This window comes from Anopheles darlingi, chromosome 2 (assembly GCF_943734745.1).
Source record: "Anopheles darlingi chromosome 2, idAnoDarlMG_H_01, whole genome shotgun sequence".
Lineage (NCBI taxonomy): Eukaryota > Metazoa > Arthropoda > Insecta > Diptera > Culicidae > Anopheles > Anopheles darlingi.
The window spans coordinates 23,951,103-23,974,852 of record NC_064874.1 but is presented as its reverse complement, the minus strand read 5'-3'; the positions used below and the strand labels follow the sequence as shown (position 1 = coordinate 23,974,852).

The following is a 23,750-nucleotide window of genomic DNA, read 5'->3' as shown; positions in this document are numbered from 1 at the left end:
GCTGTTGTTGCTGTTGCTGCTGCTGTTGCTGGAGCAAAAGCGATCGCGCATCCGGAGGCCTATACTATGCGTGCGTGCGGCCAGACACGGATACTGAACAAACACACACACACACACACACACACACGTGTGTGTAGTAGTGGTCGACTGCGACTGGGGTTTGTTGCATCTGGTTGCATGATGTGCTTCGAGCATCGTCGTTAGATATCTCGCACCCCCTTGAGGGAATGAGGAGTTTTCTATGCGACGATTGGGAAGGGCTCTCCAAACGTGGCACTGTTGTATACTCATACTCATACACTTACACAGCACGTTGGCGTTGGCCTCCCCACCCAGGCTGGATCATAGTGCGGTGTGCATCCACGTCCGCTCGGTGACACTCGCGGCACACAGACAAACGCGGGTCACGTCAGGCTGTAAACCGTAAAAGGCCGCACCCCAAAGCGGATTCCACCGGAGATTCGAGCAGGAAAACCTCACCGCCCCAGACACGTATGATCCTGTACAGACCCGCAGTAGCGACGACGACCTTTTGCACATTAAAATGCAATCCCCGAGGAAGCGAACAGGAATGTGAAGCGCAATTGAAGCATCCATTAGCCTGTACACTCGTTCCTCGTCCAGCCATCGTTAGGCGAGTCTACAAGGAGCCGTACGCCATTCGACTCGATCGGCTTGGCTTCACTGGAATCGCTTAATTAAGGATAATTAGAAGCAACAGAGTGGTCTGGCGTGGGCTGTTGCAACAATTGATGGATAATTGAATTGGGATTTTCCCCGGAATGGCGAACATTCAGGATCTCGTTTCGTTGAAGCTAAACAAAGGACACAATGGGGTAACCATTGTGTTGGGTTCGTTTTTGTATAAAGTTCTATGAACGCGATCGATTAGCGAAGGAAGAAGGGAGTTTGCTGCGGCTGCGAGTTGATTCCTTATGCGCGACACCGCGACACGGAATCGTTGGGTGGAGTTCAACACTCGCGTCGTTACACTGCGCACTGTAGTAGTAGTGGTAGTAGTAATCGTACACCACGCATACTAGGGAGTAGGCTGCGCGTTCTAGCGGAACGCCGTGATTTTGTCCGCCGTGTGTCCACCGCACAAAAGGAATCTCGGGGAAGCTCGCGCTCGCGGCGTGTGCGTGTGAGAGAGAGAGCGCGCGCTAGAAGGGAAAGAGAGAGAGAGGATACGACCCCACGAGTGGGGTGGGGGAGCGAGCAGCGATCGGGTTCGTGCGGTTCCCGAAGTCTCGACGACCGAGATCCAAAACCTCGGAAGCTTCAAGGAATGCATCGCACGGCTCTAAGTAGGCGAGCAACAGTGAGGGAAAGAAAGAGAGAGAGAGAGACAGAGAGCGCGACATGAAATAGGATGTATCGCAATGTGGGTGCGTAAACCGCTCTCAACCTACGCGGCTCTGTCGTCCCCCTATCTAATCGACAAAAAGGAGCCTGGTTGGCCACCCAACCCCACCTCCACCCACCCCCCTCCCTCCCTTCCTTCCCTTTTTCTAGTAGCCTTCCTTCGTGTGTTGGTGTGTGACGGAATGTACGAGTGTGCGTTGCCGTCCCCTTGAACGATCGCGCAAACCCCTCCACCGCCACCGCTACCATCTTCACCGTCACCGCCATAAACTACGCGTTCGGGACCTCACGGAGCCGAGGATCGCCGAACCAGACCCGAAGCGGTCGATTCCTCGAACGCGCGGATCCCGTCGCGAGAGAGCGAGAGAGGGCAGTGCACCGGGCGGGCGTGCGAGAGTGAAAGGCAAGAGCGTGGCGAGAAGTCGAGAAGCTAAAATTACCCCATTCCGCGAACCCAGGCCCGAAGTCGAAGTTCGGTCTTGGTCTTGAACGCACGTTGCGGCCACGTTGCTCTGTCGCGCGCGCTCTGCAAACAACCCGCGGAAAACGGTGGAAGGAACGACGAGAGACGAGAGAGCGAGCGGAGTAGTAGTGGTGGAAGTAGTGAAGTAGTGTGGTGAAGTGGAGTGTGCCACATGCCCGGTTTTTCCTCGAGTGTGTAGATCACTGGCGACGGCGGAAGCGCCCAGGAGAAAAAGTAGAAAATCCTCCCACAGCAGCAGCAGCAGTACCAGCAGTCATACTCTCTGAACCAGGAGCAGCAGCAGCAGCAAACATTCTGAGTCAGCAGCACAATAGCGGCCACAAAGTGTCGTCCGCAGGCGCACGCGAGCGCACCGCGATTATCGTTAGTCATTCAGTCAGAAAAGTGTTTCCTGCATTCCTTGGCGCACACCAAGCGGTGCTTTGTTCGTCGTACTCCATTATATTTCCCGTGGCCAGCAGCAGCCGCCAGACACAGGAGGTGCGATAGGAGAGTGTGTGTGAGCGTGTGTGTGCGTGCGTGCGCGATAAGGAGCACCCTCAGGAAACAATCAGCGGAATTGTTCAACAAAAAGGAATCCTCCCCACCGCGCACTGTCTTGTGCAGAGGAGTGTTGATCCTCTGTGTAGTTGTGTGTTTATGTGTACATCGTGTGAAGGTATTTTAAATGCCAAAGTCGTCACACTTTTTAAAAGGAAGCAAAGTTTTTAAACTGGTGGTGACCGGAAGTGTGGTGTGCGCGAACGTTGGTCGCGAGAACTGCGCTGCGTTGTTGGTGACCGCGCCCGTCCCGTGATTAGCAGGAAGCAGTAGTGTGTGTGTGTGTGTGTGTACGACGTGAATCCTGTCGAAGCCTTCAGCTGCCTGCTGCCTTTCTTATCCCTCTTATCAGCCACACAACGTGTGCGTGTGTTTGTGTGTGACCGATTGTGTGAGTGTGTGTCTCCGGCATACAGCATTCCAGCAGTCGGGTGCGCCGTCATTCTTCAATTAGCGTCGTCGCTGACGTCGTCGTCGCCGATCGCGAACACCGTCCGTTCTCCTTCTCCCCCGCCGGGCCCCGGGCGGTTGGTTGATTGGTGTGTAGTGTGCGTTGGCCACATGATGCCTTCGTCGGTAGTGCCTGCAGCAGCAGCAACAGTCAGCAGCTTTGTGTCCTAGCAGTGGCGGCGCCTCACTTGCGGCTCGATTTTAGTGCGTGTGTGTGTGTGTGTGGTGCTGCGATCAAGAAAAAGAAGTAGAGAACCTAGGGGATGGCAGGCCGCCCCGATGGTACCCTCCCCCCACCGTAACCAACCTTCTCGTGTGTGTGTGTGTGTGTTCGCAGTGTCCGCGCTGTGCGTGTCCTGTGTAGTAACGTCAACGTCTGATCACACTCCCTGAGTGGAAGAGATTCGTGAGAGCGCCGCGCGTGGTGGTGATGAAGTGAGCAAAAGTAAAGTGACAAGCGAGAAAAGAAGAGTTGATATTGAAAATTGGCGCGAGCGCGAGACCTCATGCCCGTGCCGCGCGATAACGCACGCTTCAACGCCGATAACGCGTAGTATCGTATCCCCCCGTTTGTGTGTGGCTGGCTGTGGAATGCTCTTTGGCGGTGTGAGCGGTGATTTGGAAATCGAATACAAGCAGAGTAGCCACAGAGGCCACAGTTTTTGAAAGCAGCGAAAAGCAGCAGAATCCCGTAAACTTCAAAACCGAAACGCAACGCAACTTCAAACGGGCAGCAGTAGCAACCGGTGAAGGAATATTAAGGTACGTGGCAGTTAGATTTTCCAACGCACACACTCGCGGCGCTTCGCGGGATTCAGAATGGCCGCCACGGTCGTCATGTCTCTGTATGTGTGGGTCGCGCTCTCCACTTTTTAGTATACACCACCGCCACACTCCGCCTTTGTGTGCGGTAAAGAAAGGATTCCAAAAAACGTTACTGTATTTTATTGAAGTATTTTCACCCTCACTCACACACACATACGAATGCCACAAGAAAAACGTGCCATTTTGTACGTGAGTTTTTTTGTCGCATGAAAATTGGCGCGCTGCGACGAAACGACGGGTTGCTGAGATTGATCCTTTTTATTTGCAATTTTCCGAATTTACGGCGCCATTTTGGTGTGGTTGAGCGCGCACGGGACCACCAAACGAACATCACTCGTTATCCCAGTTTCACTCCGTTCACAGGCACACACACATACACCCTGATTCGGTGGAAAGGCAGCCGTTTTTGTTCGAAGTTTTCCTGCGAAACTTTCTTTTCCCGCGCCATGGTGTGCCAACTATGCCACGAAGAATGGAATGGAAGGAACCGAGCGGGGTGGTTGGGAAGTGGGGTGCAAGCGCGCGCCCCAAACGGAGGTCGCTAACCTCATCCCCTACCCATACCCTCCTTTTCTTGCCTTTCGCCGGTGCCTTTTGCTGGACAAGAGATGGAAAAGAAGTAACAAGCGAAACGAAGAAGAAAGATGGGGAGAGGGGGGTTGATTCCAAGGGTTAGGCGGTCCTGGAAAAAATCATGCGAAGTAAGCAAAACACGGCTCGGAAAGGAAAACCCTCGAATTAATCGGTTTCTCGCGCTAATTTGTTCAGCTGCTTTGTATTGTTACGTGATGGATTGATTAAGGCTCTTGGGCAAAAGGCTTATAAGGTGCTTGTTGGCCCAACCAAACCCAGGCCATGCATTCCTCACAGACTAATTTTTCAATTTTGGTTTTAGCTACAACATCCCAACACTATGCTCAGGATACTGGAAGAATTTATTCTGAAGGATACGGACGGATAACGATGAGCCTCGTAATTTGAACCCTTACGACCAACAGCGTGCAGGGACCAGGAAAAAACGAACCTAATTTCCTGCCAATCGAGCCACAGTCCAGAAAGAGGACGAGAAAAGCCCGGAATATACCGGATCCGAAGGATAACTATCGAATGACGGAGAGGCGAACACACGTGGAAAGTCCGTCCGTCCGTCAAACGCTGGCCTGCCTATCGGTTGTTCTACCGGTGGAAGCCTTTCAAGGACTCGCCGTGGACGCATACTACGGACGTGGACACAAATCCCTTTTTTTTCTTCATTTCTCACTTATGGTGTGCTGCGTGGTGCGTCGTCGGCTGTCGTCCTACCCACCATGGCCTTGCAAAGGATATATCCAATTAGGAGACAGTCCCTGGCTTCGCTTTCGGGCTGGTACTTGTGCTTGGGCTTGGGCTGCCTCCACAGGAAGCGTTATCCTCCGGCTCCTCCGACTCAGTGCTGGTCACGTGAAACGTCTCCATCGTCCATCCAGATATCCTCATCGATTGTGCCGGTGTGCCACCGAGAGGATCCTTGCTGCCTTGCTGGTGTTGTCGGGCAGGAGAAGGGGAAGAAAGTGAGAGGCCCCACAAAGACGGGGTTCGGTCACATGTCACGTCTCCAACACTTGTGGCAGCGGCATAACTGGTTGTTGGGCTTCCCAAAGGGACGACAAACACCGGAACGTCGTTCGTATTGTGTCTTGTTGTAACGGTTGTAATTCTATCCTCTTTCAAGGACTTTTAGGATGGAAGGTTAGTCAGGACGACTAGAGTTTTCTGTTGGTCTATTTTTATGCTGTTTGGCCGATCCAGGAGGCGGTTGCGTCATCATATAATTGTTACTAGAACGGTCTTCCCCTAGCATCTTTACAAAGCTAGAAGCTTAGTTTCTTTCAGATTCTAACAAAATATAACCTCCTGCGTTAGAAACAAAAGAATCCAAATACCTTCATTTACATCAAACCGATAAGAAGCCGTGTCTCGCATTGGAGGTGGGTGATGGTGTACCAAGGTGGATCCCCAAAGCGCAGCGCTGGTCGGGGTTGCCCCCTCTGCGCCCAGACCAAAGCCATCCATATCTGTGAGAACGTTTGATTGCTGCATGGGATGGGAATCACTGCAGTTGTTGTGGCGCACGAATGAAACACGTTTTGGAATCTTCCACCGAATGGTGGAGGAGGGGGGGGGGGGGGGGGGATGTTGTATATCTTTATGCCGCACTCCCACAGATCCATTCGGTCGTCGTCCTCCCTGCCTTCCACAAGAGAGACACACAGCAGAGACAGACACGTCAGGAGTGAGGTTGCGGTTTTCTGTTGAACGAATCCCAGCGGCGACTGTTACGGGATCTTTCTCGAAGCACTCCGACGACGTTGTCTTACCGGAGCGGTGAGAGAGAGAGAGAGAGAGAGAGAGTGGGGATCATCATGAATATCAAAGCACTGACTCCGGGTGAGCTCTGGTGGTGGTTTGGTGGTGCTCAGTAGAAAATGGAATGGTTTCGAGTTTTGTCCGCACAATTTCCCAGACTGTTTGTTTGTTGTCCGTGCTTGTGGAGGCTGCATGATTGATGCCCTTTCTCTCTCACGGTTTGCCATGTTGGCCTCCTTTTTAAGTGGGGAATGGGGAGGGGGAGAGGCATCAAATGTTTTTTTTATTCAACTCCGATAGAGAGTAATAAGGATTCGCCGGAGCCATCGAGAACAACCTCAAACAGCGTGCAGCGCTAATCAAAGTAGTTTGTGAGAGCACACAAGGCGGGTTGTGTCCTGACCGAATCAGAAACCGAAGTAGTAGTAGGTATTGCTTCCATGGCCTGCTGCATAGAAAGCAGCTTGTATGCTCTGCACCAACTGTTTGGTAGAAGCTATTAGTAAACACACTCCGGAATCATTCGTTTACGAGCGTGGGTTACAGCGTTCGGTCGCTTACTTGTTTTGTTAGCTGTGCTGCCGCCTGTCTACCAGTAGAAGTGAACGCAATAGACGCAACAGCCGCAACAGTAGTATGTAGTAGTAATAGAGCTGGTTTTAATGGATATAATTGTGTGTGACATTTGCATTTGTGTAGCGGCAGTAGCGGTGCGGTGGCCGCGCGCGAGACCAGCAGCAGGGCAGGCGCCCGCATCGCGCATCGCGACGACCGTGTGCGTCGCCTATCGCCGTGCCTGGGAGAGAGAGAGGAAGAAAGGAAGGAAGGAAGAAGAAACACAGGGAGGAACCTTGGGCCTTCGCTCGTCAGCAACGGCGGCGGCCGTAGGCGAATGCCACGGTATGAATGGGCTGTGGCTTCTCTCCCGCACCATTTTGGTCGGTGCGCGTTCCCACCACGGCGGAAGTCAGCAAACGCCGCCGACCGCGCCCGGGGTTCAATTAATAGTATGTTCCGGTGGGTGGACTCGCACTCCTCGCGCATGCGCACATTTGATACGACAGAGACTGGTGCTGGCGCTGGCGGACAGAAAATGATGAAAAATATCCTACCCACCACCGACAGCAGCAGCAGCAGCAGCACACGCACACCGAGGCACACACTCACACCCAGGCGGGCGGCGTCCATTTTCCGGAAATGGTGGGACGGCCAAACGCTTTCATCAAATGACGTAGCAGCACAGCTAGGGAGGAAGGGGTTACAGTGGAGTGAAAAGAGAAGGGGGTTCACTGCATAGTTTTTCCTTCACTTCCTGACGCCGCTTTTCTCTTTTTCTGCTGCTCTTTCCTCCGCTATCGGCACCCCTCAAAACCCGGATATTGCTTGCTCGCTCGCTCGCTCACCCTCTGTATACTATAGTATCTATCGCTCTGGATCTGCTTACTGGAGCGGAGTATGCTGTGGCACCACGAAGAGGAGGCGGAGGACAGCATCATTGAATAGTGTGCCTGTGTCTGTGCCTGTGTGTGTGTGTGTATGCGTCCGCTCTGTAGCAGACACAAGAGAGCGAGAGACCGCGGGGACAAAATAAGGAGAGGAGTGCGAGAGCGCGTCGTTTGCTCTTCTCTCACCCCTTTTTTTTTTCTTTCTCGCATCCCCCACCCACTTCCCGTCCGGTCCGCAGTCCAGGGAATTTGGTTCGCGTTGGAGGAGGAGGATTGGTTTGGATGTGGGGGTTGGGAAAACCCAGGCAAGCGGAAAACACAAAATGGCGCTCCTGTGTCAACGTTACGTTGTATTGTGTCCTCGCTCACATGGCAGCCATAATTCGGGTTCTCTCAATGTTGGCTCTACGGAAAATCCCAAATACTCATAATGCACCAGCGACGATCCCTGGAATTGTCGTTGTCACAGTTGTTGTGTTGTTCCTTGCTGCTGTGCTCTTGTGTGCCAGCGAGCGACGAGCGATGATCAACATTGGATGAGAGTTGATCTCGTTAAAAAAAAATACGGAGAAGTGACGCGATGAAGAAGATCGACGATCGGTGCCGTGGGAGAGCCTTTTTTTCTATCCAACACAATGCACCTCTTCCCCCCCCCACCCTCCCTCCTCCTTTATTGTGCTTTTGCGCCACTCCCTACGCCGCAATCCTACGGAACAATCTCGCATTTCCATCGCCATCACAACGCATCGTTTGAGATCCGTTTGGGTTACTTGGATATGTGCCATGCCGTCGCGGTTGTTTCCAAGTAACGACTATCAGTTCGCTGCTCATTACCAGGCTACTGCTGCTGCTGCTGCTGCATCCTGGTTACTACAATGTTGAAAATTAATTGTTTCCCAGTAATATCGATAGGAGTGTGTCGTGCATCTCCTCGTTGTACTGCTGTTATGTTATTCAACCGATTGAGTTGTACGAACCGATAGAAATATAAAATTCTGCAGGGATCAAGGTGTTCCTTGAACTGATATTCGATAAAAGGAGCAATAGATTAACGGAGCCGGCACAGGTACGTGTTGCTGTGGTTTCGAAAAAGCGTCTGAATTTTACAGCAACTGGCGGCACCACGTCATGTCGGCTGTCGCAAGTGTCGTCACTTGAGTTTCAATCTTACTGAAGACTTTTTTTCCAGTTGGATTTCCCTATTGGATTTTTTGCTGGAATTTAATCCAAGTCATCAGCAGATTCTCAATTGGTCTGATGAAGGGCTCCACCTTAGGCCGTGTTTTCTCGAAGTGAAAATGAAATTGCCCCCCGTGTCTTGCTTCTCTTCCGTTGGCGGAGAATCGTTTTCGTTCTGATGATGCCCGCGAACGACGGCAACGCGAATCGGCGTAGTTTTGAGATAAAACCGCGTTAGAGCGTCATCATCCCACCTACAGTCTCCTGCGCACACACACACACACACACCCTTCCAAAAACACCCACATCCATCCACGGTACACCTAACCTAAGCGTGCCGAAACCGCTCTCTCGGGGTTGGGACTTACACCTACTACCTAGTAGTACTACCTACCTACTACTACCACTACTCTGCTACATCAGTAGCCGCTAGCAAAGGAAGGGTTGGTTTGCGATGAAGCGAGTTTACGGGGGAGGGGAGGAGGGGGACCGTAGCAAACACACAAGTGGTGGAGCAACTCCTACAACACCACCAGAGGGAGGCACATCAACTCTCCCAACACATCGGCCTGACTAACTGGCTGCTGCTGCTGCTGCCCACCACCCCTTTGCTTTGGAGTTTGTTGTGTGGTGGAGCGCACACAGCGTTGGTGTGTTTTGTGTGTATGTGGCGGCTGGAGTGGTTATTGCGGTTACGCGGCATGCGGCCGCGCCTGTATTGGTGCTCCCCAAGTTAATGCCAGCGACGAGCGCGACCATTACACCGCCAACGCCGCCGCCGCCGCCGCCGCTGCCGTCGTCGTGATGATCCGGGAGGCCAACCTAAAACGCCATCCTCCGCCTACTGCTGCCCCCTCCCTTCAAACCCGCCTATGCACCGTTGTTTAGGGCATCCCCTAGTGGCACTCTTGTCTATGGTATGATGGGTATGGGGTGTGCAGCAAACCAGCCCTGGTGGGGATGGGTGGTGTGCTTTCGTTCGTTCGTTCGTAGCTCATTGTGATGCGTCAAGTGTGGTGGAGTTCCCGGGCACAGCACTTGCGCGTTAGCGAGAGCCTGTAAAAGCGACACTCCTCTCCATCCTTCTTTAGGGAGTGTCATCATCTGGAGATCTTAAACAATTTGTAAAATGATATCCTCACCGGATCACGGCCACGAATATATTTACATTTTTGGAGCGATACTACCGAAAACAAAACCACAAGGAAGCCAAAAGCGAGAAACTCTCGGTCTCCGTCGTTGTCGTCGCGTGTCTGTTGGCGCCTGCTTTTTATGGTAAAGTGTCTCGGAAACACCCGGTATTAGAATAATATGCATATGATGAGAGAGAGAAGGGGGTATTCGGGGATTCTACTCACTCGCTACCCACTAAAGGCTCGAACCTCGTAGTGCTGATGGTCTAGTAGGTTGACCAACAACAACAACAACACTTAATCCCCCCATTAGTGTTAGCACAGCATTCGAATTCCTCTAGAGAGCGCCTGTCCGGGTGTGTGTGTGTGTGTGTGGGAGTGGAAGTTTGTTGCGTGTTGGCACTAAACGTGGCACGAGAAATAGGAGGAGGCCGCACGGTGTGGTGCCCACTCATATCCGTTTTGCTGCCGGTGCCGAGGTCTCCTCGACAAGGTTATTACGCCGTTACCGCCACCACCACCATCGCTATAGCGGGGAAGGATCAATCCGATCCAGCTGATTCTCGAGATGATGATGACGATCGACGCGAGAGAGACGAGGAGAATGAGAGAGAGAGAGAATAAGGAAGGAGCAACTCCCACTCCCAGATGGACATCGCAATCCGATCCAACCCCGTCCTCGAACGTGTTGCCAATTAACTTCCTCAAAATGATTTCTTTTCGACTCGACTGATGTGCCTTGTTGTGACTTACCGTCAAAGTTCTTTGCCATATAGGGTGATACTCTCCAACTAGAGTAGAATCCATCCATATTATCCGCATTTTCTGTATTGTGCATGCGCATCGCGTATAGACTTCCCGTTCTACGAGCGATTAAACAGTTGCTGCTACTGTAGGCCGCAGCTAGTAGGATTGTTTTGGGTTTTCATGTTTCCTCTCTCTCTCTTTCTCTCTTTCTGTTGCCATCTTTTGCTCTTTGCTACACCGCCTTCTTAGATTGGTGCACAAGAGGGGAGTAGCAGAGCATCAACGCGGGCGCGGGGTACGCAGTCCGAAACGCTGCTGAATGCTGCCGCTTGTTATTATGACATCGCAGTTTCTCGCGCGCGAGAGAGAGAGAGAGAAAGAAGGAGAGCGAATGTACCAAAGATCATCGTTGTTGGAGCGATCGTGTGTCAGATCGTGTGTAGTGTGTTGTGTGTTTGCGAACGATTAAAAAGCCGCGACGTACGGACCGTTGTGATGGTGGTGGTGGTGGTGGTTGATGCAGTAATAAATATGCAATCGGTCCGTCTGACAGGTTGACAGGTTTGTGAAGGTCATGATCATGGGCATGGCTGTTCGGACGTCGGACGGCTTCCAGGTGTGCAATAATACGCCGATGCCGATTGTGATGATAGTGGTGGTGGGACATCTCTTGCTAAGATGACCAGTCATCTAGACGCCGGTAGTTGAAAGGAAGGAGAATAGTGGAGGAAACAGACGTGATATATTGATCAATCGCGATCTTATGCTGCTTCCGAAGGTTCCGTCCCTATGCAGTCGTTACAGCATTTGTTGCTTGTTAAATAAAAAGGGGTGCTCGATAAGGAGGAAGTAGTTTGTGGTGTGGTTGTCGCACACCCACCACGTGTGCGCAGTGACGAGTTTGCGACATAAAATATTGGAATTCCGACGCCCTCGATCATCCACCATACCGCTACACACCAGCCCTCCCACGAACTGGACCGGTTCCGTAAGCGCGACGATAACAACCACCTCGCGCGCCTTCTGTGAAGGACATTCCGTGGTCGCTCCATTGCTCGAAGGGATGGAGGATGATGTAATCGAGGATGGAATGTTTGAAGTTCGTAAAGCGCTCCGTCGCGAAGCACTTTTTCGAGCAAATGACGACTTCATGCATGCTGCTTCCTGTGTTCAAGTTTATTGTCGCTTTACCGGTAAAGAGGGAAGAACATATAGTAAAAATTTAGTAGCACTGTGTGATCACACACATTCGTCATCTCTGAAGAAGTGCGTGTTACAGGGAGAATTCCAGTGTGAGTTCACAGTGCTATCTCTCATGAGAGAGGTGTGTGGACATTGTCACGTCCTCGTAAGATACTACGCTTCATCTGCCGGGCAGGGGTGTGGTGTAGGAAGTTGGAATCTGGGGGACCCGAGGAGGGGCGACAGTCCCTTTCCCCCGTATATATATCTCTACCGGGCGAGTAATGGGCATCACGTTTGGAATTGTTTGAAGAAGAGATAAATATGTAGCAGCACGACACGTCGCCCATCACGAACACGAACCAACCCTTCTCCGGTGCGAGCGATCTCTTGGGCAACGCGTACGTACGGACCTTAGCAACACTTTGCTCTCGGTCGGTGCTGGTCTTGGCCGACGCAACCACAACTACACCGTCAGTTGTGTTCCTTTGCGAAACTGATCTAGTTTTCTCTGGAAAATGTGTGATGCTTTGGAGGATACATTCAAACAGCACGCAAGCAGGAGGACGAGTGAGGGGTTACAGATGTTGATAATTTTTTGCAAGAAATACATTTATTATCTTGGGCAGTATCGAATGCAATTGAATTAATTGTTTGTTTTTTTTTTCATTCACAGGGCGTCGTCTTTCAGTATTGCGAGAGTCGAACAAAGACTGATAAAATCCGTGTGTGGTGGTGTATTGTGACCCTCCAAGGACACGCTGAAATAGTGTGATAAACGGTATCACTATTCCAATTACTATAACCTGGCGAACATAAAAGCTAGCAATCAACAAACAACAGATCACATCAAAATGACTTCCCAAAGATTCTGTCTCCGTTGGAACAACCATCAGACGAACCTGCTGTCAGTATTCGATCAGCTGCTCCACGACGAAACGTTTATCGACGTGACGTTGGCCGTCGAAGGGCACCATCTAAAGGCCCACAAGGTAAGTCCCATCACAATTTCCTCCTTACTTTAATGCCATCAACGAAAACGAGGGTCAACGGCAAAAAGGCTCTTGATTTTTCGCTGCCCCTGGTACAAAGCTCATCTCATACTAACCGGGCACCTTTTTTTCCCCCCACAGATGGTGCTGTCGGCGTGCAGCCCTTACTTCCAGCAGCTATTCGTAAACCACCCCGAGCGCCACCCGATTGTCATCTTGCGGGACGTGCCTTTCAAGGATATGAAATGTCTGCTGGATTTCATGTATCGTGGCGAAGTATCCGTCGATCAGGATAGGCTGGCAGCGTTTCTGCGAGTGGCGGAAAGCCTTCGGATAAAAGGACTCACCGAGGTGAACGATGACAGGCCTACACCTCCGCCACCACCACCTCCATCAGCCTCATCTGCCCCACCAACAGCACCACAGCCGGCGGCGGGGGCAGCTGGTGGCAGAGTGGCAACTACGCCGAACCACGGAGGTGTGGGCAACAGTGGCAGTAGCGGCGCTGCCAATGCCTCCTCTTCACCAACCGAAGACACGATGGCTGTGACCGGTATGGCATCGCCCATTCCAAGTAGTATTCCATCCGCCACGGCTACCGCTGCGCAAACCAACAGCAGTACATCCAATGGGCACAGCGGCACTAGCACCAACACCAGTACAACGGCGTCCACCGGTCAATCGACAGCACAACAGCAGAATAATCTAAAACAACTTCCGCCGCTGCTGGCAGCGACCGGTATTGTCACGCGCAGCCACAGCAACAGCCTACTCCAGCAGCATCATCAACCGCAATCTCAACAGAGCAGTAATAACAGCAACAGCAGCACTACTAGTAGCAACATGCTCCAAACCAACCCACTGCTCGGTTCGGCCCTCTCGCAACAGAAGCGCAAACGAGGACGCCCACGGAAGCTTTCCGGTAGTGATGCCGGTGGTAGTGGTGGTGCGACGGCTGGCGCAACTACCGCTACCGGTGGTGGTGATGGTGGGGATGGATCTTCTTCCTTTCTCGCTGGTGACGACTACGATAGCAACTCGATGGACCTGATGGAAGTACGAATTGGTAGCAGCGGAGCGTCGGTTTCGGGCGACGATGAGCAACAGCTACGCATTGTCACAAGCCGATCGGAAATGGACGATGATATTGATGCTGAGGACGACCGTGCTGATGAAGCGCTGGATGATGAAGAGGATGAGCAACGGCAGCAGCAGCAGCAGCAACAAAGCGGTCAGGATGATAACGATCAAGAACAGGACGTTTCGCTGGACGACGCCATGATGATGGAACGAAGAAGCAGCAATCTATCGTCGCGGCAAACGAATAACAATAACCATGGTGCCAAGCGGCAACGTCTGAACAAAAATAGTAACGTAACGACACGGAAAGCTAGCCTACGCAACAACGATAACAGCATGTCCGGTAAGTAATCTGTTCTTTTCAAATCTTCTTACCAACAAACCAACCAACCAACAATCCAACTAAACCAAACACTCATCCATCCAACCTACCTATCATGATGCTTTCGGGACACATAACGCACATGTCACATTTATGCTCGAATATGCACCAAATATATGCAGCGATATATAATCACCATAGGACAACCCATGAGTCACCCACGAATTACATGTCCTTCCCTGCTATTTCTTCTCCATTGCTAACGCAAGTGGAGCATAATTGTGTTGTTGTTGTGTTAAGCCTCTGTACAATTGTGTTGATTGATTAAAAATGAAACAGCTGTTCAACCGTTTTCCTCGAGCGTAATAATACCGTTTACTACATACACGCTTTGAACTTCAGTTCTCGGGAGTCTGGTTCTCAATGCTTTGCGGTAATGCTAGTGTATCAATATAATTAATTTGTCTTTCTCACGCTTTAATTATTTGTAAATATACTCGTATTCATATATACATATGCACTCATGTAGTTAGAAATATTTAGTATATAAGTGTTTTCTGCGGGATTATGTTTAAATGAAAATTATCAATTTAAACTACAAGCCAAGCCGGTGGAGGAAACACTAAGTCGCCTAATAGTAGAACCATTTCGGGTTGGGCCGTCCTACAAGTGTTTCCAGGTATAGAGAACATCAAGATATGTCCTTTACCGACTTTCAGTCTTACAAACAATTGTGCATATGCTACCAACACGATCGTTGTTTTTAAGATCGATTAAAACAATTCTAATAATAGAACAAGAGTAGTAAGAGCCAACAAGACAATATCGGAAAAAATTGGAATCGGAATATCGGTAAAATCGGAAATCAGTAGACGTTGAAATTTGCTACGTTACTGCTTCTGTTATTGCTAACACACGAGGACAGTGCACATTCGATTGCTCATACATGATCAATATGAGCTTCCTTCGTCAACAGTCCTCGCATAGGAATTTGACTATAATGGTTCAGTAAATATAGATTTCGCGTGTTGAATTGCGCGGGATTCGTTTTGTAACTGTCGTCAAGCGTAACTCTGTGCAATGGTGTGTGTGTGTTTGTGTATACCGCTGGTTTTATAAATTTTTGGTGAAGCACGCTCCGAAAAGCCACTGCTAACAATGTAACTAAATCACAACAACAAAAATATAACAACCGGAAAACAGAAACACTGAGGTGAGTTTCCGCTACCCACGGACCGCTACAGCCGATCTCCTCTAATATAGTTGGAATGATTTAATTGCCGAGATTGAAACATGAGATGTTTTAAACTCATCCCCGGGTGATAACACAACGATAAGTGTGGATGAGGGGAGAAGGAGAAGGGGGTGCAGCCGAATGTAAAAAAAAAAACGGACGCAAATAATAACTGAACCATAACTCTTAGAATTGAACAAAATGTTATTTTAGCGTAGGAGATATCTGACAATGGCTGTGTTCCTTCTTCTGTACAGTAAACCCCGATGAACTGTCCATTCGTATTGCTTCAATAGGAAATTCGGCAAAATTGCAAATATTTCGCTTGTTCTGTTACTTTTTATTTTTACTAGTAGTAATCATTTCAGTACTCCAAAACTTTAGGGACCTAGCGAAAATCGTAATTGTAGTAAATGTAGGAATTATTATTTATCATTTGTTGCGTGTCTCGACCGCTTAATATTTATTTGCTGCTTGTGCTGCTGCTACTGTTGCTGTTACTACTACTACTTTAGTTAGTTGCTTTGCTTTAAACACACTACGTTATGTTTACACATCCAACATGTTTATCGCATCTCAAATTATCTGCCTCCCATCTTAAATTATCTGGTTGGTTAGTAATCAATAAATTTAAGCCTTTTTCTCCTTGGTGTTGGCATTAATGGATAGAGCCTAGCTGTCGAACCTAAAGATTGTACACATCAGGAGATCTGTATCAGGATAGAAAACCAACGAAAAGATTCTAAAACAAACTCGAAATTAAATCATTTACGCTAGAGAGTAAAGAACTGAAGCGGTTCGGGAATAGCATATTTGTATATCTCATTTTGTGTTGTATTTGTATATCTGTACTCGTCTTTTTGTCTTGTTCATACATCCTTACATCCTGCTCTGTAGTCCTTATCTCATTTCCTTCTTGATATTCCGATCATCCGAGGATTGATAAAATTGTTTGTCCCATTTTAACTTATAGTTGAATTAAGATAGAAGAGTTTCATCGTCGCTGAGTGTTCTACCCTTTTTCGCAGTCTTTGCACTATCGCTAGTTTTCCTTATGTGTTGTGCTTGTCCTCTCTTTCACCCGCTGTTTTAAAATAAGAAGACCAACGTTAGAGCTAAAACTACCCGTGTATGTTTGTGTGTTTGTGAATGTTCTAATCGATGTTTTTGTGTACCGTTCTTCTTTTAGACTCGAAAGATTCATTCGCAGAGGAAGAAAACTATCTCGCAATGGAGGGCAGCGCATCAGGTGACGAAGAAGCAGAAGATGAAGAGGAGGATGCCGGTGAGGATTCATACGAGGAGCGAGAGCTGAACTCGAGTTTGATGGAACCGCAGTTACTGTTGGATGAGTTCGATGAGCCGGTGGAATTTAAATTTGATCCACGCACGGATAGTGGCGCTATCGATTCGACGACGACAGCGACGGGCAACAGTGGTGGTTATCTCCAACCCCTGCATGGAAAGGCAGGTCTGAAGGTGGTGGGTGGTTCGTCCGCTGAATCTGCAACAAGTACGCCGGCCCGCATGCCCCAAATTTCCGTTGTCCCGACGACCGCGCTACAAATACCGAAACTGGCCCCACTGACCCCGGGTGCTAATGCAGGCTTCCTCAGTGGAAGCACCAAATCCTTGCCGCGGCTTCACAAACGTCAGCGATTGTTGGCACCAAAGAAACCGAACGGTATGACAACCACTCAAACGATCCTCAACAATCTGAACAACAATTTGAACGAAAGCCTTATCTCAACCTCATCGAATTCTGCGACAGCAACGGCTGGTGGTGCTGGCGGAGCGTCAGGTGCGGGTGGATTGCAAATTTCTAGCGTCTTATCGGGTATCGGATCGACCGATGTGTACGATATGTTCTCGAACAGCGTGCTGCGATCGTCAAGTCCTCGCTCCAACTCGAACTCACCCTCAGTCAAGAGCGGCAGTGGTGGTAACGGTGGGGGAGGTAGTGCCGGAGCCGGCGGTGCCGATGGTAGCCGGCCGCATAAGTACGCCGTCATCGACGACACCGAAGGAAGTGTGCGCGATTTCTGCAGCAAGGAGGGCGATCATGTGTACCGGTGCAAGGTATGTCTACGTGTGTACACGCACATCAGCAACTTCTGCCGGCACTATGTCACCTCGCACAAGCGCAACGTGAAGGTCTACCCGTGTCCCTACTGCTTGAAGGAGTTCACGCGCAAGGACAACATGACGGCACACGTCAAGATCATCCACAAGCAGGAATTCGCTCAACACACGACCAGTGCCGGTGGTACTTCACCTGCTAGTGGCCTCTCCCGGGGTGAAGAATCCAATTCCAGCTTTAGTCTGATGGGCAGCGGTACTGGTAAGGAGGCAGCGAACGGTGGCAACAATTCAACGGCAGCCACAGGTTTCATTGCGGTGGCGAATGCGGTCGGTTTGCAACCCAAATCGGGCACCACTGGCGGTGGATCGAGCATACGAATCGTATTTCCGTCGCTTCCTGGGGCGATCTCGTCGAGTGGCGGTGGTGCAGCGGCAGCAGCCGTTGATCCACTGTCAGTAGTAGCGGCAGGGTCAACCGGAGCAATCACCATCAAGAAGGAGTTCCCTGACAAACCATCGTCGGGCGCGAACTCGCCCACTGGTTCCGTCTCGTCCAGTTCCTCTTCGGGCATCACAGCTAAACAACAAGCAACGACTACGGTCAGTCAGTAGAGTGTGGCGACGGGGTAGGCAGCTTTTAGGCTATAAAATTCCACAAATAGGACCCGATTTATCCCGAATTCCGATGCAAATCTCATACGCATACTGAATACACGCAAAGCTAGAGGGAATGAAAGAGAAAGTGCGCTGAAGATACAGCACAATAATACGATCGACCAAAAGAGGCTATACGTTAGTTAAAAAATGTAAAACAGCCACATGAGCCACATGATGAGCACATTGTACATTATCACTGGATTCACGACTACTAACATTAATATCAACAAAGCAGCGGCATACTTTATGGTATACCATTTGTGCTGAAATCGCGGCACGGTTATGCTGGCAAAGCTCTGATAACAAAACACAACAAAAAATCTCGCCATTTAGCCTGGTGATGGTGAGAAAATTATCATTCCTTCAAAAGGGTATTTTAGGGTACAGAGTGAGTGCTTCAGTTCACGACGAAGCTACCAAGGATTCTTGTTTCTTTGAAGGTACACTTACTTGTACGAAAGATCAGATGGTGTCTGGCGGTGACGGTGGTGCAGGGGGTGCACATGAGGACCACGACCATAAAAAAAACATTATTTAAATATGTGTCTTCTTTGTGGTTTGGTTTGTGCTGGTCAGTCCAAGGATTTTACGAAAAAACAATATGCCAGAGAGCAAAATCAATTTGTTTTAAATATATATAAGGAAGGACGCGGTATGTTTGAGAGCAAAATCAATTATAATGCTAAGAATATTGCGATAATGTGTGTGCAGTAGAAGGAGGAAGGTAGAGGTTTGATGGTGGAGTGCAGCGACGAGGAGCAGGATTCATTTATGAATTCGAATTTGATCAGCGCGTATTGAATGACGTCGTAATTGATCTAAATTGAAGTTGATTTAGAATGTACAGAGCGTTCCGACGAAGGACGCTAAACAATTCTTGTAGGCATTTCTAGCGGTAATTTAACGTAAACTTATTTTAGTGTCGTTACGTTTTGTACATCCTTGTTCGTCCATGCGGCAACAAAACTCGCAAGACACACAACCATAAGTCACACAAGTCTTCCTCCGCAAAAGAGCAAACACACGCAAGCTAGGAGCAAAAGGCCCAGCAACCATCAGAATCGTCTTCCCAAATGGGATAGCTGTATGGTGGTTGTTTTACCTTGATAGCCAATGCAATGCTGTGTGCCGTTAAACCAAACGAATGCTTTTTGTTTTGTTTTTCGATTGCATTTTAGTTTGTTAACTTTTTTTTTCAAACAAGAAAAAGAATTGACATAAGAAATATTTAATTAGTGGTGTAAGGGTAATTCATTCTCTGTGTACTGCACTGGCACTGGCACTGTTTAATATTTCTTCATTTTAATCATTTCTGTCTGTTTTCCTTTGTGTCTTTATTTGTTAATTATTTATAACATCGATCCCTTGAGAGTCTTGCTGTTATTATTTCTCTTTTATTGTTTATGTTGTTGAAAACGATCTTCTTTGTGTTCTCTCTGTTTCTTCAAAGCATCGCTGTCCCACTTTGCGTTACGAGCAGCGCATTGAGAGCGTTTATCTGTTCTTGTGGGTCTTATTATTTTTAATTTAATTTTAATCCCGAGGCTTCAATGCGATGCTGTTTATTAGTTACCAAAAACGAACTGCACTATACACTGTATGTATATAAACATGCAAACAAATATAATTATAATGGCACATGAAAACGCGGATTCATAGTATTTCCGTGTCTAGCAGACGATCTCACCCCTTTTTAGTGTTGCGAGCTTAGATCCCTTGTACTCCCATTCCTTTCTCCAATCTTGTTTTTAAGCTAGCTTGTAAAGATCTTAGTTAACTTACACTGGAATCATGCATTTGCAGGTTTGTGAGCAAATGAATCAAAATTGCGGAGAAACGAAGAGATAATAAATCCCAAAATATGTCTAAAGATAATATGTCTAAAGGAGAGTACACTTTCTAAAGGTTTTTTTTAGCGATAAAACGACAGAAACAAGTCTGATAAGATAGTATCAAAGAGCGCGCACTCCAGCGCGCCTGTTGCTTTAGGTGTAGGTTTCAACTGTCATAGGGAGGCGTATAGTCAATAAGGTTCATCTTTGGAAGTAAGCAAAAAACCTGTATGGAACTTTTTTTTAAATTCTCGTCGCTACAGATCCACCAAACTATCTGCGAATAACCGGCTACTCACACAGGCAGCAAATGCGCCGAATCGCGTTCGGGATTGAAGCAGAACTAAGATTGGAAATTGTTGATACAAGAATGAATGTAAAATGCAAATACAGCGTGTGAAGAAAGAAAGGAAGACACTTCTACTATTAAATACTATTATTACCATTTATCGCTATCGTAAGTTCTGTTTTGTTCCAGAAACTGGGAAAACCCAATAGCATGTAAGGTGGGATTAAAACATGCAACTAGCGAGAGTTAGGCCCGCCTTATCGGGGCAATGTTTAGCATTGTAAATTAGAGTGAATAGTATTTATACAAAATGAAAACGACATACTGACACATACACACACATACCTCTAATCCTTAATCTCCTGTATCGAGCAGCATTACCAGAAGCAAAAGGTTTTTCTTTGTTTGTTTGTGTATTTTATGTATGTTCTTGCTCTAGTTTATCTATGAAATATCGCGCATAGTGCGTGTACAGTTAGCCTCACCCATTGCCGGTTTTATGTGTTATTGATTTTTGAAAACGGACTTTCGATGCGAATGCTAGCGGCGTTTCTACATGCACTGTACATTTGGCAAACAATATACAAATTTAGATATTGCATACATTATTTTCAACGTGTAAAAAAATTGTAACGGCTTGTGACGCAAACAATTCGTTGCTGCAGTGTAACTACAGCAGCAGCTGCAGCAGAAGCATACATTGTCTCACGAAACGTTCTCAGTTATCCTGCAAGTGTATTTCTTAGAATGTCTATTTCCTGCAACTGAAAGAGCGAGAAAGCCTGTTTTCGGCTCACAATGCAATACCGATATTCTAGTTTGATCGAGTAACTGTTTCATTTACATGCACCATCGATATGTTTAAAGACTTTTTTGTATTATAAACCACATCTGCGGCAGCACGCCCCGTATAGAAACAATAGAAGAATGTCAACACTGATACTTTTTCTCTCTATTATTAGAACATTTCATGCGATGTCTTTGTAGGGCATCGATGTGCACAATAGACAATGCTTAAACGCACTCACTCTCTCACTGACACATACACGAACCCCGATAGCTAGTGCAATTTTAATGATTTAAGTAGTTCTGCTTCCGGTTCAGGCGGAAAAGAAAAGACGAAATACGCCGCCGTGGCGACAGCAACTGCGCTCCGGGTGCAATTTTATTCCGGGACGGGAGGTGTATGATTGTACAGAAAAAGAAATGCGTTTATGAAATAGAGGAGAGAGAGAGAGAGATACCTTCGAATGATCGCTTAACTAGATTGTCGTGATCCAGCATTGCCTGTAAACGAAAAGCATTTAATCATTTTAGCCCGGACAGAAATGGTCTTTGTCCGCCAATAACCACCTATTCGACTCCGTTTCTGGCCTGTAGGATGCTGATGGCTGATATAGACGTTACTATCTTAAAAGGGAAGAAAGGAAACGGCGCACGGACCCTCCATACGATGAAAACATGAAGACATGAAAACAGGACAAATCAAAGCATGAACCAGGGAGGTACCTCCAAACAGGATACTATTGCTATTGATGTGAAGCAGTCGAAAATGCATGGTTAGCTAGCGCGTATAGTAGGTTAAATACACAAAGAAAAGAATCACCAAAAGAAACTAAATAAATAACACAATTGTACGCACAGACTTATTAAACCTATTTTTCGATGTATATGTTTTCAATTGTTTTTTTTTCGCTCTTGCTGTTGATGCTCTCCCCCATTTCTATTGCATGATGCTTTTGGAATTGATTTTATTGAAATATTTGTGATGCGCAGGAGCAAAACTACTTCAACTTGCTTACGGTTACAACAGCAAATGCCAGTTTGCTAGTGCCTGCGATTGCGATTAGAGGTGATAGAATGCCGAAAATATGCTAAAAATATGTTTTTAACTATCCTAATATACACTTCTATTTCTAATACCGGCGATCCTATTGCGAACCGATAACGGTGCACAGCGGGAACATCGGTGATTTATATTTAAAAATGGTACAGGTGCACTGCCTGTGAATATTGGAATTGAACACAAGAAATAAAATGAAAATTGTTAAAAATTACCTCGTCGATGCGTTGCACTTACGTTTTCCTTGGTCACCTCTACAATTTCTGCTGCATCATCTGTAGCGTTATCGTTGGTTGTGACAGAGAGAATTATCATCTTTGATGATTTAGTTCACCTTGAAGACCATCTGTTAGATACACTTGTTGCTGGTTTGTATGAAAATTAACCAAACTTGTCCTCATACACAACATATCCTCTTGAGGCGAGAATAAATGCCAAATGCCATAAACCTGTGTTTTATAACCTACCGCATGATGCGATGCGACAGCAAAGACCATCGATCCATCGATTGCTCGGTTTCTCGGGTGCCGAATCGATACGTTCGTTGGGACATGCATAGAACGGTGCACCAAATGATGGGAAATTCCCGTGATTTAAGCAGATCGTCCTTCTACCGTTAGCCCACGTCAGTAGCAGCAACAGTAGCGGGTTGTTTGTGGTGGTTGTGAAGGTCCGTCATAGTTAGGTCACACTAGCGGGTGTGGCGAGACGGCAAATTACCTCGAAGGACCCTGTCGAACGAACTACGGGTGGTAACACTCCACTATATCGGGCAAAACAACAAATCGTTCAGAATCTATTGCATCGGGACAACACTTGGTGCTGCAGCACGAATGAGCCGGCATGATCGCGCACTGCTTCAATTATCAATGCAGATCGGGATTCTTACTCCAACACAAGCACTCACACGTGTTCAGGTCAAGGAATACCGCCGGGACTCTTCACAAAGGTACACTGTGTGACAGGAGGTCGATTGAGGGTACTCTTGCGGGTCGGATCAGGTGTTTGGTTAAAATGTTTTCGTATTATTGGCTTTATTGTAGCCATAAATTGTACACAAATGCCATCCAACCAGCTGAGGAGGAGTCTTTTCAACGCTTCTGCTTGCGATTTATGAGGTGAGAAGGATATAAATTGACCCACAATAATAATTCTTTTATACTATCGAGTAGATCCAAACGATCAATTAATTTAGAATCGATCTCTTTAGAATTGGATCTTTTCGCTCGTTTGTTGACCTTGATAGACTATTGCAGTATCGAAATAAAAGAGAAAGGTGTCCCCAGGATCGTCTCATGCTTGTATATCTTACTTTGCTGATTTTGCGTCACTTTCATCTAAAAGCAACACTAAGGAGACATAATCATCTAATAATAGGAAAAATTAATAGCTTCGCCAATCTGCTAATCAAATTATACTGCACTGTATACTGTACCCAACAAAATGCAAATTTAATACAATTAAAACAAACAATAGGTCTAAATCTTGGATCATGGTCTCCCCTACCGATACCTATAGAGCAAGTGAAACGAAAACGGGAATCAAAATAAACATACAGAATGGGTAGCAGATATTGCCATTTCTCAGGTGTGTTTCGTGTCCTTTTACTACGCTTTCCATACGCACCCATCTAATACTCTCTCGCAACAAATAGGTGAATGGAGATGAAATATGAATTTCAATTTAGCTTTGTGGATGCAGATAATATCTTTTTCTCGGTTCA

At 47.7% G+C, this 23,750-nt stretch overlaps 1 protein-coding gene across 1 annotated transcript; it reads left to right on the top strand.

Annotated features, from left to right (window-relative positions):
• The first annotated feature begins 1,842 nt into the window (after positions 1–1,842).
• LOC125950246 (protein tramtrack, beta isoform) lies at positions 1,843–22,230 on the top strand. Its single transcript, XM_049678056.1, has 4 exons — positions 1,843–3,601; positions 12,373–12,688; positions 12,830–14,111; positions 16,514–22,230. Exons 2-4 carry the CDS (start codon positions 12,551–12,553, stop codon positions 18,016–18,018), a joined length of 2,925 nt encoding a protein of 974 aa, XP_049534013.1. The 5' UTR covers positions 1,843–3,601; positions 12,373–12,550; the 3' UTR covers positions 18,019–22,230.
• Positions 22,231–23,750: the final 1,520 nt, after the last annotated feature.